At 53.9% G+C, this 18,658-nt stretch overlaps 1 protein-coding gene across 7 annotated transcripts in view; it reads left to right on the forward strand.

Annotated features, from left to right (window-relative positions):
- Window positions 1-18,281, forward strand: part of CDK5RAP2 (CDK5 regulatory subunit associated protein 2) — a 182,118-nt gene extending 163,837 nt beyond the window's left edge. For 5 of the 7 annotated variants that reach the window (XM_082843508.1, XM_082843510.1, XM_082843513.1 and 2 more), the window contains 9 exons: window positions 1,687-1,876; window positions 2,845-2,966; window positions 4,007-4,255; window positions 6,950-7,027; window positions 8,056-8,321; window positions 9,412-9,555; window positions 14,230-14,356; window positions 17,730-17,776; window positions 18,194-18,281. In XM_082843508.1, the coding sequence (XP_082699634.1) occupies window positions 1,687-1,876; window positions 2,845-2,966; window positions 4,007-4,255; window positions 6,950-7,027; window positions 8,056-8,321; window positions 9,412-9,555; window positions 14,230-14,356; window positions 17,730-17,776; window positions 18,194-18,250 (1,280 nt within the window). In that variant the 3' untranslated portion in view covers window positions 18,251-18,281. The remainder of the gene's footprint in view (window positions 1-1,686; window positions 1,877-2,844; window positions 2,967-4,006; window positions 4,256-6,949; window positions 7,028-8,055; window positions 8,322-9,411; window positions 9,556-14,229; window positions 14,357-17,729; window positions 17,777-18,193) is intronic. The other 2 variants (XM_082843511.1, XM_082843509.1) reach the window with 2 other exon arrangements.
- Window positions 18,282-18,658: the final 377 nt, after the last annotated feature.

The following is an 18,658-nucleotide window of genomic DNA, read 5'->3' on the forward strand; positions in this document are numbered from 1 at the left end:
GGCAAGTTTCTCCAGTATTTTAAAGATCGCTTCTTTTAATTCCGTCTGTTTGGAGCTTAACCCACAAAGAGCTTTCACTTAAAATGTTTCTGGGATGACGTTATTGTTAGTCCTATTTTACAGGTGAGAAACTGAGGCTTGGGGAATTGACTGGCCTGCGGCCACAGATACAGAAGGTGGTGCAGCTGGGACTTGGGCCCGTTTATCCCACTTTCACTAGAGGATACTGATGCCGATTCTGGCTTAAGAGATGAAACGGGGGCTTCTGCAGATATCCATTCATTCATTCATTCAGCAAACACTTCCTGGTTCCTCTTCTGTATCACAGCCTGTGTAGATTCTGATACAGAATTGAGCGAGACCCGGTTCCTTCCCTCAGGGGTTCATGGTCTGATGGGAGAGAGAGCCAGGCAACCCATGGCAGACCAGGGTGAGGATTAGCCATGATAAAGGCTCAGGGGGCGCAGGACCCCGGAGAAAGCATCCTGACCCAGGGGAGGCTGGTCTTTAAGAGCTGAGTCTGGAGCATTAGTAGGGGTTAGCTGAGGGACCTAAGGTTAGAAGAGCCAGGGCATTTTAAATAGAAGAGAGAGGACAGAGGCCCGAGGGTTAGAGGCTGGCGGGGGTGGGGGTGGGGAGTCTGGACCAGTCAGGAGTTATAGGAGGCTTAGCATGGCTGCAGTCTGAGGGAAGAGGAGAAAGCTTGCTTGGAGATGATCATGCCGGGGTTAAGAGTAGAATCAGAAAACCTGGGTCTGAATCCTGGTTCTGCCACTTACTGGCTATGTGACTTCGGTGAAGTCTTACGCTCTTTGATCCTTAGTTTCCTGTGTGGAAAATGGGGAGTACAAAAGTACCTACGTGGAGGTGTGCCCTGAAGAGCAAGTAGGGTGACACATGGGGAGGTGCTAAGGTAATGACTGCAGTGAGCACGGCGGCGACGTCAGCTGTTACCGCCACCAGCACGGCCAACAGCCTGCCGGAGTGCTGGCAGCCTTCAGCGTGCTGTGAGGCCCTGTGCGAAGCCCTTACATGTAGTGACTCAGTTACTACTCCTGGCCACACATATGAGGAAACTGAGGCACAGAGGAGTGAAGAGCCTGGCTCAAGGTTGTGGGGTCAGCGACCCCACAAGAGTATGGGGTACTCTTGAGTAAACGGAAGAGCCTCACTCCAATGTGCCCCTCTGCCTCCAGGCTGTGCCCTTGACCATTGGTCCCCGTGCCCCCGTGTTCCTCATGCCTCAGCAGGCGTGCTGGCCTCATGGCCTGAGAGTGACGGCTGGGTTGCTGTCGGCACAGCCCTGCTGGCCTCCTTGGGAGGCTTCCGGACTTTCCCAACACCCGTCGCCAGAGTTCGGGGCCCTGTTTCTTGCCTCTGTCTTTAATTTCTACCCACTGTTTGCTCTGTGAAGGCAAAGTAGCTAGGTTTGCACGGCCCATTATTTAGTAGAAGACTAAACGGGCCCATTTCATCCCAGTGATGTTTAATCTGCACCCTAGATGTTGACAGATTTATCTGCCCAAAATGCAGGAGATAATTGGAATGTCACAATCATAAATGCCAGATGAAATCTCGTTCTCTTTTGTATTCTCTGAGCGCTCCAGCCGAAGCGCCGTATTTGCATAATAAGGGTGGAAAAAATAAATGGTGTCTCCTCTCATTGGTGCTTTTTTGTGCACGCAGATAAACAGAAGGAGAATGAGAAATTGCGCGAGTCCCTCTCCAGGAAGACCGCCGGCCTGGAGCACCTTCAGCGGGAGTTCGCCTGTGTGAGGGCGGAGAACGACAGACTGCAGAGGGAGGTGGACGAGAAGGAGAGTCAGAACCAGCGGCTGCTCCGGGAGGTCTGCCACAGCCGCAGTGAGCTGAGCAGGTAGGGGTCAGGGTGCCCCGGCCCTGCCCGGTGCCCGGGGACGGACACGAAGCACACAACACGTGGCACGTCAGGTGGGAATAAAATACGAGGAGCGACGTCATCTAAGGAAGGGGGACGGGGCCTGGGGCGGATTGCTTGTTTTATCCAGGGTGGTTCAGGGCCGGCCTCTCTGAAAGGATGCCATCTGAGTGGCCACCTGGAGGCCGTGAGGGTGTGAGCTCTGCAGGTCCTGGGGGAAGATCCTTTTCCTTGGAAAGGGTCAGGGCCCCGAGGCAGGGTGTCCTTGGCCTGTGCAGGGCAGAGCCAGGACTCAGTGCAGCTAGAGGAGAGGCCGAGGTAGAGGAGGACACGGAGGTGACTGGAGGCCGAGCCCCGCAGGCCCCCGAGGCCTGGTGAGGACCTCGGTTTTCAGGCCGAGTGACTCAGGAAGCCACGGGAGTTTCTGCACAGAGGCGTGCGGGAGTCTGCCTTAGGCTGTGAGCGCATCACGCTGACTGCCCTCTGCGGTCCCCCAGAGACTCCCATCTCGTCCCACGTGTTTCGGCGGTTCCGTCAGCACTCCGGACGCCCCACACCTTTAGTTCATGACCTCGCCCTCACTTCCCCAGGGTGGTGCAGTGATTTGCAAGGTCACTGTCTTCGCCATCACACAGTGCTGGCTTCTCTCCTGCGCTGTGCACCCCTGGGTGAGACATAACCTTATGAGCTTCACTTCCTCATATCCGTGAATTGGGGATTAGAGAGCACATACCTTTTAGGGTGTCTGTGAAGATGACGTGAGATCACGTCTGTAAAGGGCTGGGCCTGGAGGAGCCCTCGGGAAGCAGAGCTGTGAGGGGTACTCCTCCCCATGCTGTCGCTCTTGTCCACACTCTCTGGCTGACGGTGGAATTGCCTGCCCTGTGGGTCAAGTAAGCCCCTGCGTGAGAATAACCTCTGCTCCCATGGCGTCGGGGCCGTTCCAGGGTGCAGGAGGAGGTGAAGGTGAGGGAGCAGCTGCTCACGCAGAACGACAAACTACTGCAGTCCCTCCGGGTGGAGCTGAAGGTGTACGAGAAGCTGGATGAAGAGCACAGGAGGCTGCAAGGTACTGGGTGCTCTGGCCTGTGAGCTCCCCCGGACGGCGGGCTGCCCTCTTTCCTGAAACGCTGTTCTGAAACCCCAAGCTTGCCTCCAGGGTAGAGTAGATGGATGCTGAGGCAGGCTCTCTGGGCCACCCTTCTTCTCAGGTGGCAGCGGGAGTCCGGTGAACAGCGGTCTGGGTTCTCACGGCCTCGCGTCCCAGGGTATGCCTTCCACAGGTCACCTCACCCCTTTGGGCCTGCTCCTTCCTCTGTAAAACATGTCTACTAATCTCTGTTGTGTACAGTTGTGAAAATTAAATGAAATCATTTATTAAGAGCGTCCTAGCACAGTACCTGGCGCGTAGTAGACACTCACGAAATCACTTTTATGACCATCTTCCTGCTGGTGTGCGTTTGTTTTTGTTTGCCCATTCATCCAGCAGACAATTACGGAGCACCTACTACGTGCTGATAGAGACGGTTGCTGGCCCCGGGCCTCGCTGTATCCTAGAGAGATACCAGAGCAGAGCGACTTGGCTGTAAACTCTAGTGTTTTAGAATCCGTTTTGAGGTGTGGTGGGTTTTTATCCTTTTTTTTTTTTTTCGCAACTAATTTTCCAGATGGTTTCTCCCTATTGAAAGTTTATCTAGAAAAGGGTCGCCTCTCGGCTCTCATTTTCTCCTCAGGTTGCTTTTCTTATTCTTGCTGTTGTGTCTTTTAAATATACCGTGGCTCTTAAAATCAGCCCTTTCATTATATAATTCCAGCCCAAATAGATTTTATTACTACTAGACATAATTTCAGGGTTTGGTGTGCAATTTGTCAGGCCTTTATGGCCAGAAGCGAAAATTAATTTCCAGCTCTTATTTAGCCTGTGGAATAGCAACAATTAAGTCTGCGAGGACTTTTGTTTTTCAGGTCGAGTTGTTATGTTCCATGGCACCTAGGTCTTGGGCGGGGGAGGGTGGTGATGGCAGCGGTGGAAAGCGCCGTCACTTGTCTTCGGTGGCTGACCCTCTGGCGGTTGACAGTGTCGAGGCTTCCCTTTGCTTGTGTTTGCAGAGACCAGGGCAGAGGCATCGGGAGAAGGCTGGAGGGGGCAGGACCCTTTCGGCCACCTGCATGGCCTCCTGACAGAGATCCAGGCTCTGCGGGCGCAGCTGGAAAGGAGCATCGAAACCAACAGCACGCTGCAGAGCAGGCTGGAGGAGCAGCTGGCACAGGGCGGGGAGAAGGCCCAGGAGGCAGATCTCACTCTGGCTCTCCAGACCCTGTCTGTCCCCGAGCGGCCCCAGCAGCTGGACAAGCCCGGTACTGCCCTGCCTCGCCTCACTGTTTGAAATGCAGCCCTGTGCGTCTGTGCAGCACGTGTGAGCTTCTGAATCCCGCCCTTGCCCCATGGAGGTGTCTTCTCACTGACAGCAGACGCGCCGTGTACCCTGGGAGCTTGGGACCTGACCGCTGAGTAGCTGTCACCTTTGGCAAAACGGTGTCATCTGTGGGGCCTGCTGATTCTCAGGGCAGTGGGGTTTGGGCTTCCAGCGCCCTTATCGCCTCCAGTCCTGCTGTCTGCCACCCCCTTAGTCCTGTCCACATGATCTACTGCTGAAAATCCTTTTCAGTCCCTCTTAAGTGCCTTTAAAAGAGCATCTTCACCTCTTCCTCCGGTTGTCAGCATCTCAGGATCTCAAAAGCTTCCCGGCAGGTTTGAAAACTGGTTCAGTTTGGCGTTTACCTCTGGCTTTATTGTCTAGCCCTGCAGAGGCTGTGTAGGGAGGAGAAGGAGGACAGACTGGGCCTCGTCTGCCCGACTCCTGCCTAGGGCCGGGCATAAACCGGCAGGTGGCCAGGCTCAAATCAATCAGCCAGGCCATCATCTTTGCTCTTTGGATGAAGGAACTAAAACCCAGAGAGGGCACTGGACTTGCCCAAAGTGACACAGCAAGTAGGTGGCAGAGCTGGAGCTAGAAATCATTTCCAGCTCCGGGTCCAGTGCTGTGTCTGAAGGACCACCTGGCCTTCAGGAGCCCTGGTGTCTGGGGGTCATCGTCCCGATGCCCAGGTGGATGGGTGTGCGCATCCAGGGGACGAGGAATGCCAGCAGACTTTATAAACAAGTAGTGTAGAGAAGTTTGGACTTACCTTTACTTAGATTGGGAATTACATCTGTCGCCTTTAATTAAAAAAATTACAATCTCTCAAAGAGCACCTAGTCACCCAGCTCTGGAACTTACAGTGACGTGCTCATGGGTTTCTCCTTGGTAAGGATTTTAAAATCTGAACCAAAAAGATGATGTGATGATATGGAAAAAAAAAAATCCTTCTTGGTTACAAAATAATAATTTTTTGCTTTGCATGTGTCTCTTCATTTGGTAATCAAATGTAGGTGTGAATTTATAATGTTCAAATTGGTTTGGGGCCATTCTGTGTCCTTTCTTTGTTTTTGCCCAACATTACATCATAAATGTTTCCCCTTGTTTCACACGGGCTTCCTAATTATTGTTTTCAGATGATTGTCAGTCACCAAACCATTACCCTGATGATCATTAAAGCGGTCTCTGATTTGGAGCTTTAATAGACATCGGCGTTAACACGCTTTTTCTGTTGAACAGTATTCTTAGGATAAAATCCTGCAAGGGGAACCTCACGGGGCTGGGAAGGGGCCCTACTGCCGCCTTCTGCACAGGGCGCACATCGGCAGTGGGCCTTGCCGTATTTCAGTAGGGGTCTGCTCTGCCCCTGGCCCTTCTTAGGGCTTTGAGGAGATGGGACCGAGGAGGTTGTCGATGTGAGCTAGGGAGATTGAAGCAGGGAGAAGAGTTCAGTGATTGGGGCGCCCAGGAAGGAGCTTTGGGGCAGTTGAAGTGAGGCCGTTGAACAGCCTTTGCCTGTTTTTGAAATTCGTCCAGGGTCAGCCCTGGGGCGGGGGTGGGGGGGGGCGGTCTCCAAAGAGGCATCTAGGAGGATGTGCTCAAAATTCACAGCGCCGTCTCCGTGGAGAAGTTTTCCAGTTTCCTCAGGTGAAGCCTAGAATTATACAGTAGGCAGCAGCATTTCTTCCTTTGCACAGGACTTTTCAGGACGGTATTTAAATGCAGCTGTCTGAAAGTTCTGGCCTAAAGACTGCTGTTTCTGCAGGAAGTGATCGCTCTCGGGCCAGCTCCACAGAGCTGAGCCCCGGGCGCCTTGGCCCCAAAGTTGAAGTGCACTCTTTGGAGGGGCCTGGGTGGGGAGCAAGCTGGGCAGGACACCTTGAGGCCTGGACACAGTCCTCTCTGCCACGGACACTCTGGGTGATGCTAGGCAGATCACTTCCTGTCTCTGCCCATTGGTCTCCTTTTCCAGGAAGCCTGAATTACAGTGCCATCCTGCCCCCGAGCTACTGAGAGTTCAGATGCGAAAGCGCTTTCCTGAATTATAGCGTGTGGCCATCATCTCGTGCCGCATGCGCCTGGTTTTGCCTCCTTGCATTGTCTCGAACGCATCACCTCCCAAATCCTACTTCGGGTCACTCTTCCGTCTTATGTGGGTTACTGCAGCCGCCTCCAGCCTCACTCCTCCAGCCCAAAACAGGTCTCAGCCTGACACTGTCCCGCCTGACGTCCCCCACTTCGTGCTCCCTGAATGTGTCACGAGGGCTCCCTCCTCTGTGCCTTGGCATCTGCTCCTTCCTCTGCCTACATTTCTGTCTCTCCTCGGGTTACCCCCTCACTTGAGCTCCCACAGCCCCCGTGCCTCCCTCCCTTAGCCCTGACCCCTGAGAGGAAACAGCTTGTTTACTTGTCTGGACAAGAGGGTCCTTCCGGGGAGGCAGCCGGGCCTGCTCCCTCTGTGTCCCCCGTGTCCCGCGCAGGGCCTGGCGGGAGAGATGCCCAGTGAGGATCTGAATGAATGCTTGTGTGTGTCTGGTGCCTCGCTGTGTTTTCATTCAGTTCTCTCTCAGATGCTGATGAGAGCGAAACTAAAACGTTTGCTGGTTTATTTCCCTTATTTTGCATTTTGTAGATGGTGACAAGTGTCCCGTGGCAGCTGACAATTCGTATGATCTGTTTGATTCCACCCCAGCCGTGCCATCAGGATCAGGTACAAAGCTAGAGGCTGGGTAGCTGTGGCACAGTTGGGTTTGGCAGTGGGACTTTTTAAATTGGAGGAAAGGGGGGTCCCTGGTCCCAACTCAGCAGGGTATTTGGCAGGATTTGGGGGTTGTGTTCTCAGCATTTCTAGCTGGCAATCTCGTCTCCAAGCCCAGGTGTTACCAACCTTAGCGACATCATTGGTTTCGCTCCCTGTTGTCCTGGGTTGAAGTGTGACTGCCTTATCGTGGCTTTCAAGGCCCTGCAGCATCCAGCCCGAGTGGGCCCGTCCAGCCACACCCCTCTGGCCTCCTGGTGCCACACGGATGGGTCAAACCATCCTGCGGTTGGGCCTGCACTTCCCTGTCACTGGGACTGTGCAGCGTGGCCTCCGCCTTTGCCAGACCGACTTTGCCCACTTGTGTGCCAGTGAAGATCCTGCTGCTTCCCGAAGACTCATCCTGAATGCAAATGCCCAGGGAAATGTCTTTCCTGATGGCCCCGGTCCGAATTATCCGTCCGTGCTTCTGTTGATCCAAAGGTGGAAAGCGGCAGGCTTTTACCTCTGTGTAGCATAATTCTTGCTGCCCATTCAGCCCAGCGCAATTGTCACTGCTTCTAGGAAGCCGTCCCTTCCCGCACAGAGGCTTGATTATTCTGTCCACTGAGCTCCGGCTCTTTGTCGTCACGCTGTTACACCTCCCACACGGCATCTGTGTTGCGATTAGACCACGGGCCCCTGAAGCGCAGGCCCAGGCCTGATTCGTCTGTGGGAATCAGGGCTCTTCTGCTGAGCCGGCGCCTGATGAGTGCTGGTTGGATTGAAATGAGCTTCTCCCACAGGATGAATAAGCCTACGGCGGGTAATACACAGGCTGAGATCCTGGCTCCAGGCCTCTTTCCCCTCGGGGCTGTGTCAGGTGGCATTTGGGCCTGAGGGCTCTCAGCCCTCCTGGCTGGCTAGACATCGTTGAACGCAGCTTATCGAATGCAGGGTGCCGCCCCGATAGGTCTGACATCTTCCTTCTCGTTCTGTAGCTTCAGAGACTCCTCCACTCTCTGGAAATGACATGGACGCCCTCTCCTGCGACAGTGGCAGCTCGATCACCAGCGCCTCAAACGTGTGCCGCCTGGCCCCTGGCCACCGCCTGTGGGCCAGCAAGAGTGGCTGCCACGTCCTGGGCCTGATTGAGGACTACGGTGCCTTGTGCGAGCAGATTGGCCGGGGCCAGAAGCTCCTCGCCGAGATGGACGTTCAGATCCAAGAGTCTCCCAGCCCCACGAGTCAAGAGCTGGCAGCAAAGGTAACCTGAGCGACAGAGCTGGAGGGAGAGGGATGCACAGCGGGGCAGGAGGTGGAAGGTGTTGGCCGAGGGCACTGGGGGCGAGGGGCTCACGGGTCCTCAGTAAGGCCCTGGGAAGAGGGGCCAGGGAGCATCGCGCACGAAACCCACGAGGTCGGGTCCAGGCTGCGCTTGTTGTTCTGCGGGAGGGACACCGCTGAGGTTTGTGCCTGTGTTACCACGGTCGCTTCGCTGGGCTCCACTGCACTGCCCCTCCGCGGCCTGTCCAGTGTCTCGTCCATCCCTCTATCCTTCAGTCCTGCAGTGTGTCCATCCCTTCTCCCACCCAGTCACCTGTCCGTCGCCCTCCCGGCCTCCGTGCTCAGGCTCTGGGGCTGCTGTGGTGAACGGGGTGCCTGAGGTCCTGGTCCTCACGCAGCGTGTGGTCTGGTCCACCACGCTGCCATCTGTGATGCGCTTGCCGCCGCGAGCCATCCTGCAGCCGCCTCAAGATGGTTGGCGGCCGCCGTTCTTGCACAGGACCTTTTAGGATCGTATTTTCTTTCATCCCAGAGCAGCCTTTACAGTGGGTGATGTCATTCCCGCTGTGCAGGTGCTGAGGGAGAGTAGCTCAGAGCGGTCGGATTTGAACCCAGGTCTCTGTCCGCCAAGGCGCTCTCTTTCTCCATCATCCTGCTCCCTGAAGAGCGTTGCAGGTCACCCCCCTCACCTGTGCGGGCACCTCCACCTCCCGCCGGCGCCATGCAGACTCCAGGGGAAACATTCGTGTCGCGTCGCTTGCCGTTGGCGTCGTTCACCTTCCGGAGAGGCTCCGTGGCTGCGGGGACCCTCTTCTTGGCACAGTAAATGGAGTGAACTCAGGCGGCCATTAATCATGCTTACTGACCGGGCTAACGTCACCACCGAAGTTCTCTCATAATCTATAAGTCACCGTCTTTAAGAACAATGACTTGGTGTCGCCCGGCAGCAGGCTCTTGCCTGGCGTGCGGAGCAAGGCCCTGCGGTCTGGGGATTTATGCTGCCCATTAAAGCTGGCCCGTCCATAATCTTTTTCAAGACCGCACGTAACAGCCTTCTCCCCCCCCCGCAGCGCCCACACTCGGCGCCTCTGAGCAGCTTCGCCCCCGGTGTCGGCGCAGCCAGGCTGACCCTGGATGAGGCCTCGAGGTTACTGACGCTCCTCTGGAGGGCCTCACTGCCCACCAGTGGCCAGTGCACGCTCCACTGTGAACAGGTGGGTGGTGGCACGTGGGTGCAGAGGCTCGAGGGTGCCGCTGGGGCCCGTGTCTCAGGCTTCTCCATGGCCAGCCCGGGACCTGGCCTCCAGCAGGTGTGCCCTCAGTTTGGGGAAGGTGGCGGGGGGCAGGGAGGGCGCCATGTTGGTCGAGTGACATGTCCGACACCGCGCTGGCTGCTCCAGGCCGGTTCTGACCTGATCCCCTGGGGCCCCGCAAGCTTGGCCTGCCGCCTGGACCCGACCGTGTCCCCACCGCCAGCACATCTTTGTTGAGGGAAACCCTGTCCATGTTCTACACGTCAGGAAACTGAGGTTCGGGGAGTGAGGCACGTACTCAAGGGTGCAGAGCTGGCTTTGAAGGCACAGGTGTTGAATCCCAAGGACAGGCTTTGATTCATAGGCTGTAAGTCCCAGGTTTTCCTCGTGGACTAGGTCATTCCATTCTGCTCAGAATGTCTCTCATTTCTGATGCCTTTCTCTGGACTGTCTGATCCCTTTCGATAGCTTTCAGCATCCTATTTTAGTGGGGTTTGTAAATCTATTTTAACTACTTAGAAACTACTTTTTTTTTTAACCAAACAAAATCATTTATTACAAAACCATTGAAATTTCCCTTAAAAGCTAGACGTTGCAGTAACTTGAACATGACTGAATTAAGAACGGTTGCTCCCATCTCCATCTTCATCCCCATCTGTCATGGCGCAGAGCAGAGCCTGTCCCCCGGGTCTGTGTGTGTGGGAAACATGTCGTATTATGACAAGGTGAGCACCTGCTCTGATAATCAGGGAAACCTCCCTGGAAGAAGGAGCCTACTTGTTAAGGAAGAGTTAGAGCTCTTTGCTTGGTAGCCTGATAGATATTTCCCCCTTTATCTAACCTGTAAATTTTTACCAAAGGCCATCAGGAAGGCAGAAGGGAAATGTGCATTCCACGTCATCACTCATCTAGTTCACCCCTCTGACAGCTCTCAGATCTCCCAACCATGGCAAAGGAGTAGCAGTGAAGTAGCTCTCTCACCTCGGAAGGTTCTGCTGAGCCTGTGCTTAGGTTTCTGTCTTGGGATCCTGGGGAGGAAGTTTGGTGCCGTAAACTCGGGGAAGTACACGAGCAGTCATTGTGCAGGGAAATCCGTACACAGAGTGGAAGACGGCGTGTTGGAGAGGAAGAGCGGCCCACTGGGTTCCAGCCCCACACTGGCCTTACCTTTCCTCCTAACCCACCAAGCTCTCTTCCATCTTGAGCCCAGAAGACACAGGTGCTCTCTCACCTCTCAGGTCTCAGCTTAAATGTTACTCCAAGGTCAGAGAGGGTTCCCGGTCACTTTATCATAGCATCCTCTTCTGCTTCATCCTAGCCCTTATCACAAGTTACAATTACACACTTGTCTGTTTAATGTCTGTGCCCTTCTGTTTTCCACGAGGGGCCATGTCTATTTTGTTCATATTTTTGAATGAATGAATGAGTAATTTCCTTTCATCCTCCCAAACTGGTACTTGCCCATATGATTTTTTTTTTCCCATATGATTTTTAAAGCATGTGTCTGAACTAAACATTTCACCCTTGATGCAGTGTTTTTGACCTCAGTACATAGTAATGTCTGTTAAATAGATGGAATGCACTTCTTATTTCTATTATGTGAGTGTGTATAAATGCAAATTAGAGTCACATTGATCTCCCCCGCTAGCAAATTAGTCTAGGGACTGGTCAGTGCCTGTGATGATTTGCCCCTTATTTCCGAGGGTTTCTCGGGTAACTGATTATGCTCACTTTAGTATCACAGAATTTTAGAGCCAGAAAAAGGACCTTGGAGTTGTTCTGATATGGCTGCTGGTGTACACAGACCCCTGTGTGGTGTTAAATTGCCTCTAGCCACTTTTCTGTCCCTGTCTATGTTTCATACAGTGCCTTTTTCTTGGTGTGAAATCTGTGCAAAGCAGATTTCCAAGTTTCCACCAGCAGCTCCAGTGGTTTTTTACTACCTGGTGTTTTCTCTGAGTGTCATTAAATTGCCTTTTGCATCTCCTACAGTCAGTCCCTGGGACTACTCTGGAAAGTGTATATCATATATATCAGTTTATCTAAGAAAGTTGTGGGGAGAGATACAAATATGTACACATATTCATTTATAAAAATGTTTTTAAGTGGAAGGATGAACAGTCACAGAACAGTCTACATGTAGGGGTGGGAAGGAAGAGGATGGAAGGACAGGGATAGAGGGTAGACTTCTTTGAATTGACCTTGTTTCATAAATTTGACTTTGAAACTGTATAAATGCTTTACATAATTATAAATAAAAATAAACCCAAAAATAAATCCACTTGACAGATGGTCTCACAGCACCTACTCCGTGGCAGACGCTGGGGGTCAGAGGGAAGAATTGAGTTCTGCCCTCAGGGAGCTTGTAGTCTAGGAGGGGAAGCAAACAAGTAAATGACCAGTTATAATCCACCATGAAACAGGCAACGTTAGAGGAAGCACTGGGCACGATGGGTGCCCAAAGGAGCAGTAACCAACCTAGACTCCTGGTAGAGAAGGGTCTGAAGGAGACCTGGAGGGGGTCATGCCTGAGCTGACTTTAGAAAGAGCAATAGAGGTTAGCCAGGCGAGGTGAACAATAATCATTCTCCCTGTCTTCAGGCATCCTCTCATCTGAGTCTCACTGTACTGCAGTGTGACAAGAGGGTCAGGCATCATCCCTGTTTTACAGATGTGGACCTGAGGCTCTGAATGTAGAGTGACTTTGTCCCAGAATGTGTGGCCTACAGCCACCACCAGCACACAAGTCTCTGGGCTCTCAACTTGAGGAAGAATCAAAGAAAACCTTATGTTTAAATTAGGGTCTGTTTTGGAAGCACAGTTGAAGTCCTTGTAGCCGACACAATTGGTTAATCTTAAAAGTAGGTTAAAGTAGGGAATCAAAAAATGATACATACCTTAAACATTTCAGTTTAACTTAAAACAGTTAAATGTACATTCATTTGCCACTCTTTTGATGTAGGGCCAGGGCCTTTTCTTTGAATATGGGTCTGCTGATTGAAGTTCCACATCTTCTTTCTTTCATAAACTATATCCATAATGTATGTCTGTCACTTCCAATTTCCGTTTCTTTAAGATGAAGAAAAAACTTAGGCACTTGCAAAGCAATTTGAATATAGAATCCTCCTAGACTGTGTTCCTCCCACATCTTTTATTCACCCACACCTAATTCGCCAGAAATGTGGTGTTTTTAGTGACTCGTCTTTATCAAGTGTTTCCCGAAACATATGTTAGTTTTCATTCAACCGGTTCTCTCTTTTCATACACATAATTCATAGGTTTACTTAATACTTAATTAAATCATATAACTGATTACAAGTACAACAGCCATAAACAAGTCTGGGGACAAACTAAAGTGGCTCTTCGTAAGCTGACAGCCCAACATCTTCCCTCTTGGGAGCAGAGGTATTTCAGTGTAGCACAGGGTGGCCTGTGCTGGGGTATCTCACAGTCCAGGTATTTTATGAGAAAGGGAGTGTCCTTAACCCCGTGAACTAGTTCAGTGGAGATTGGTTAAGACAGCCGCGGTGGTGTTCACATGTTCACTTCAGGGGTCTGGGGACTCTAGTTTTGCCACCCATCCACTCTCCTCACCTCTGGAAAATCAAAACAGGTTCTCCTAATAGATCATACTCCCCTAATAATACCTTTATCTTCTCTTTGTGTAAAGTAGACAGCTAGTGGGAACCCTGCTGTAAAGCACAAGAAGCTCGGCTCAGGGCTCTGATGACATAGGTGGGTGGGAGGGAGGGAGGCCCAAGAGGGAGGGGACATAGGTATACATACAGCTGATTCACTTCATTGTACAGCAGACACTAATACAGCGTTGTAAAGCAGTTATACTCCAATTAAAAACAAAAAAGATTTAAGCATTAAAAAAATACCAGCATTATAGTTTTTGGAAAAAAAACCCTCAATGCTGATAAATTAAGAAAGTGATTATTCCAGATCCCATCTCTCAGAACTAAAACACTATAAACATTTTCGTGATGTCTCTCTCATCAAATAGTTTAGACATCTTGACATACACACCTATGGATAGAAATATATGTGTTCAATTTTACGGAACAGGAGTGCGTGGCGCACAATAGCTGTTCTGGGCACTTTTGTCACTAATTATGATCATCTTTCAATGTCAATAAATGAAGTTCTACAGCATCATTTTTAATAGCTGCAGAATCATTCCATATTATGTAAGTACCGTAGTTGAGTTATCTAAATCCGCATTGAAACAAATCAGGTGTTTTTCTTTTTGTCCTGCCATGAGCAGTGCTGAGGTGAACACCCTGGTGCGCAGGCGTCGTCTCATGCGTTACCATTCCTTGGGGTAGATGCCCAAGTGCAGAATTGCTGGGTCAGAGGGTTGAGCACGTTTTGCATTCTGCCGCATCTCGCCGGGCGTGGTTCCACCTGGGCTGTGCCAGTGCACAGCTCCACCAGCAGTCGTGAGAGGGCTTTGCCCACACCCTCCCCGCCATCTGACCAGCAGAGCAAGCCTAGAAAACTAGGCTTCTAGTTTTTATTCAGATACCTTTGTTTGTAAGGTTGGGCACTTTTTACGTGGTTTTGTAATTCTTCCTCTATGATCTGACGTTTATATTCTGTGTTCATGTTTCTAATTCCCTTTCTCTTTAGACTGGAGAGTTGAAGGCAGAGATCAGCAAACTACACAAAAAATTGTTTGAACAAGAAAAGAAGTTGCAGAACACCATGCAGCTGTTGCAGCTGAGCAAGAGCCAGGAGAGAGTCATCTTTGACCAGCGTGAGTAGCTGGGCGGCGGCCACCACAGCTGACCACTGCCTGCCTCTGAGGACCAAAACCCCAGCCCTGGGTTGTCCTCACACCTCCTGCTTATGGGTTTCCTTTCATACTTCACCCATCCTGACCCGCCCAGACAGATGAATTCCCTTAACAGACCTCTGTGGAGGGGCCGCTCCGTGCCAGGGACTGTCACCTCCCTGGGGAGACAGGTGTGTGGCGTGCAGTGACGGGAACATGTGTAGGGGCTTGGGGAGCACTGAGGTGGGATGGGGAGGGGGTCACTCTGTCCTGGGAGGTGCCTTCTTGGACGAAGAGACACCTGACCTGAGTCTTCAAGGAGGAGTCGGTGTTGGTCAGGTGGACAGGGGACAGTGTGGGCAAGGGCAGAGGGACAAGGAGTGAGACTGCCTGTGAGGAAAGCCGACAGCAGCTCATGTTGCTGGAGTTGGAGCTGCCCGTGGCAGGTGGAGGTGGGAGGGGCCTGGGGCACCGGGGCCGCCGCGTGAGAGGCCTCGGGTGGGAGCCGCTCCAAGCGGACTGTCCATCTGCGTCGAGAAGGGCTTGCTGGCGGCCGGTCCAGGCAGGTGAGGAGGGCCCGCGGCCGGGCGGTGGGATCCAGAGAAGGGCACCGATTTGAGAAAGACACTCCTAGACAGACACGGAAACGCAAGGCCGGAGACATCCAATGACGCTTGTAAGGTGGCCCCAGCCCTGGCCCGGGGGCTTCAGAGGCGCAAACCCCCTGCCCGCGTTCAGCCCCCGGCACCCGTGCCCTCGTGCGCGCGGCGGAGCCTCCTAGCAGCACAGGCCCCGCCAGGCCTTGGGTGGCCAGGCCCTCACATCCCTGAGTCACGAGAGGCCTTGTGGACCAGACCCGAGAAGGAGCCGCGGGGCTCACGGCGTCCGTCGTGTGTTAGGTCCCCTTGGCTGAGCATGGAGGGGCCGGGAGGCAGGGCGGGGCTGAGAGGGGGTGAGGAGGCGGCCCTGGCAGACCGGTGGGTGTCCGTGGGGTTCCGCCTGGGGGTTCAAGCCACTGGCAGAGAAGAGGAGCGCTGGAGGCGGCGGGGTGCAGGGAGAGCCATCGAGGCCGTGCCTGAGGTCGCTGTGGGCCAGGTGGGTCCGGCCCCGGGAGCGGCTCTTGAGGGGGTGGGAAGCGGGCTTCTGTACGGCCCCCAGGTCCAGGGAACACTGGCGCGCTCGGCGTTGGCGTTGCCCTGTAGCCGGTGTCCCAGGCAGTCACGGGGAACATGAAGTTACCCCTGTTTGCAGGTGAGCATATTTCGGAAGTAGGTTCAGATGGGTGAGTTACCACGGCAGGTCCAGAGGACAGAACCAGCCCTGAGTCCCGGGTCGCTGAGCCTGCCATCGTCAGTGAGCGCGGCTCAGATCTCCGCTCTCCTGCGTGACCTGGAATAAATGACTTGAACTCCCCAAACCCCGCCAGCCTCCCAGGGTCTGCTCTGGCTCTAAGGGACTGAATGGAAGTTGGGGTAGTGTCCCCTCCTCTCCCTTCCCCACCTGGTGACGAGGAAGAGTAAGGGCCTGGGGCTGCTCCCTGCCTGGACCAAGGCGAACACTCCAGCTCACCCCAGAGTCTGCAGGGAGAGGAGGGAAAGGATGACCGTGAGACCCTCTCCACGTGACCTGGAACCGCCCACTTCACTTCCCGCCTGTAGACGGGAATCCCTGGGGGGTGTGCACTGAGGTCACAGCTGGCAAACCACCTGTCACCGCTGGACACCACTGAGGCTGGTGTCTTCCTTGCCAGTGCCCTGCTGAGGTGGGAAGAGCAGGTGCTGAGTCAGACAGACCTGGGCTCTAGTCACGCCTCTGCCTGGGGCCAGCCTTGATTTGGGACAAGCTCTTCCCCGCTCTGTCCCTCGGGCTTCTCATCTCAGTGGGAGTTTCTTGCTCTGAACGTGGGCAGTGCTGTTCAGACGTGGGGCCCCTTCACACTTGCGCCAGGTGAGACTTAGCTCGTTCCGTACTTTTAGTACTGTTTTAACATTATTTTTAACCTCCACAGCCATGGTACCGAATCTTTTCCGGGTCACAGGCTCCTTGGCGAACCTCAGGAGAGGGGATCTCTATCCCCAGAAGGATGCACGCATCCTTGTACACGCAGAGATTTGCAAATGGTTTCTGAGGATTTAGGACGCTCCAACACATAGCCTTGGGCCCAGCTTAAGAATGTCTGCCCTGCGGCGTGGGGCTGGGGAAGGGCACAGAGAGGCAGTGGGCACCTCTGAAATTCACTTTGCCCAGTTAAAAACAAAGCCCACACCATCTGTCCCCTCCCGCGGTGTCACAGATTGCAAACAGACTTCGTTGCCTCCAGATGGAAATTTTCGTGAGGCAAGAAATATTTTCTCAAGGCCACCACACGGCACCTATTCCGAATAAGCTGTTGGGCAGCTGGGCCGTGTGTACCGACAGGGAGACTGTCTCAGCCTTGGGCCCCACTGGCCAAAGGCCCAGTTCCAGAAGCCTGTGTGTCCTCCCCGGGGGTAGCCGGAGTCCCTGGCCATCACCAAAGCCTGTTTAAGGTGGATCCCTTATCGGGCCGATCTCCCCTCAGTGGCGGCATTCCTGCTGCTGCTGGTGTCTGTTGGACAAGACACGGACTGAGGGAAGAAGCCACCTTACTTTACAGTTGCTGCCCTGAAAGCGGGCACTCCCCCCCAACCCCCCCGTGGGTTCTGATGCGCTGGGGATCTGCCTCACGCAGCTCGGAGGGCATCAGTCAGATCACAGGGACCTGTGAGATCATCCCGCCCCGCCCGCTGCTGTCCAGGTAGAGTGTGCCTGGCCCAGGGGGCCACTGGAGGGCAGCTCAGGAGAGAGACGCCCACGGTTCGGTCCTCCTCTCTGCCATCAGGCCCCCGCTCCCAGGACTGCTGTGCCCTCGACCCCCGACTTGGCCTTCACGTGTGGGTTTGCTTGGAGCGGGCGCACCCCCTTCCCAGCGCTGCTTCTCCGGGGGTCTGAGGGGCCCTAGTCAGGTGCAGGCCTCTCCCCTGCCCGGCACCACGAGCCCAACCCGCAGAGGCGGGCCCTGGGGGTCCCACTGGCCCTGCAGAGCCTCAGTTTCCGTCTATGACGTGGTGTCGCGCTCTCTGCCTTCTAGTATTGCCGAGGTTGTGGCTTAGCCTGGACTTGAGGAGGGGTCTCTGGTCCACCCTCTCTGATGGGTTATTTGATGCTGGGATGTGTGATGGGGCAGGTGGGGCCTTACACGTCTGGGTCTGGATGCTCCAGGGCTGACCCCACGCCTGAACCATGTGGGGCTTGGGGGCTCCTCCCTGCGTTTGGCTTTTACACTGTCTTCCTGGGCCTCTATGTCTAATCATCCCGTTCTTTGCTCTTTCCTTAGTGGTTGTTACGCACAAAATCCTTCGGAAGGCCAGAGGAAACCTGGAGGTGATGCCCCTTTGAGAAAGCCATTTGGGGGATGGGAATGGGTGTGGGGCTGGCAATGACTTCTTTTGACAAACGAAGTTGAAGGTGAAACCCGGTCACGTGTTCTCTGTCAGTTGTATTTTTCTGCCAGCAGCGCATGAAAAGTTTCGTTTCATCATGCCGTGTTGTTGATGGTTGTTCTAATTATTGGTGTGCTGTTTCTTGCCAGTGAGAAATACAGCAAACGATGCCTGGCACGTAGTAGGCGTTTGATAAATATTTCATTATCATCTGGTTCTATAAATATTTACTGATCAAACAGTATGTCTTTGAAAGTAGTTTCAGAATAGCATTCTCACCGTTAATTCTGTCAGTAATCTTACTCCAGAGGCCCTCCGTGGGACCTAAAATTCTCATTTTTCCCCTCCCTTCTCCTAGCTTAGGCCCGGGAGTGGCCATCCCGGAACGTCCAGTCCCAGCAGGCCAGGCTCCTGAGGAGAACTTCCAGCCAATAAAGCTTGTGGTTCCCCACTTAGCTCGTCCTGTCTCTCTGTTACAAGCGTGGTTCCCGCTTATTGAGGGGAGGAGGGCTGTCTGGCCAAAGGAGACCTACCTTTCACCTTAAGAGTGGTGTGGAGCTGTCGTCAGATAGGGTGGGAGCCTCCAGGCGCCGGGCCTCTCGCGCCCGGGCGGCGCGGAGCTGGGGCATTACCCTCAGGCGGGGCGGGCTCGCACCCCCCCCCCCCCCGCCTCCCCTGGATTTGCTCGGTGCTCAGCCAGCCCCGCAGCCGGGAGGTGCTCACTTAAGACTCATTCAGCCTGGCGATGCCGTTGTTCTGTGCAGAGCCTGGGGGTCTTGGGACTGGCGTGGCCCTCAGAGGCCACCTGAGCTCTGTGCTGAGC

This window comes from Leucopleurus acutus (assembly GCF_964270905.1).
Source record: "Leucopleurus acutus genome assembly, chromosome: 7".
NCBI classification, from domain to species: Eukaryota; Metazoa; Chordata; class Mammalia; order Artiodactyla; family Delphinidae; genus Leucopleurus; species Leucopleurus acutus.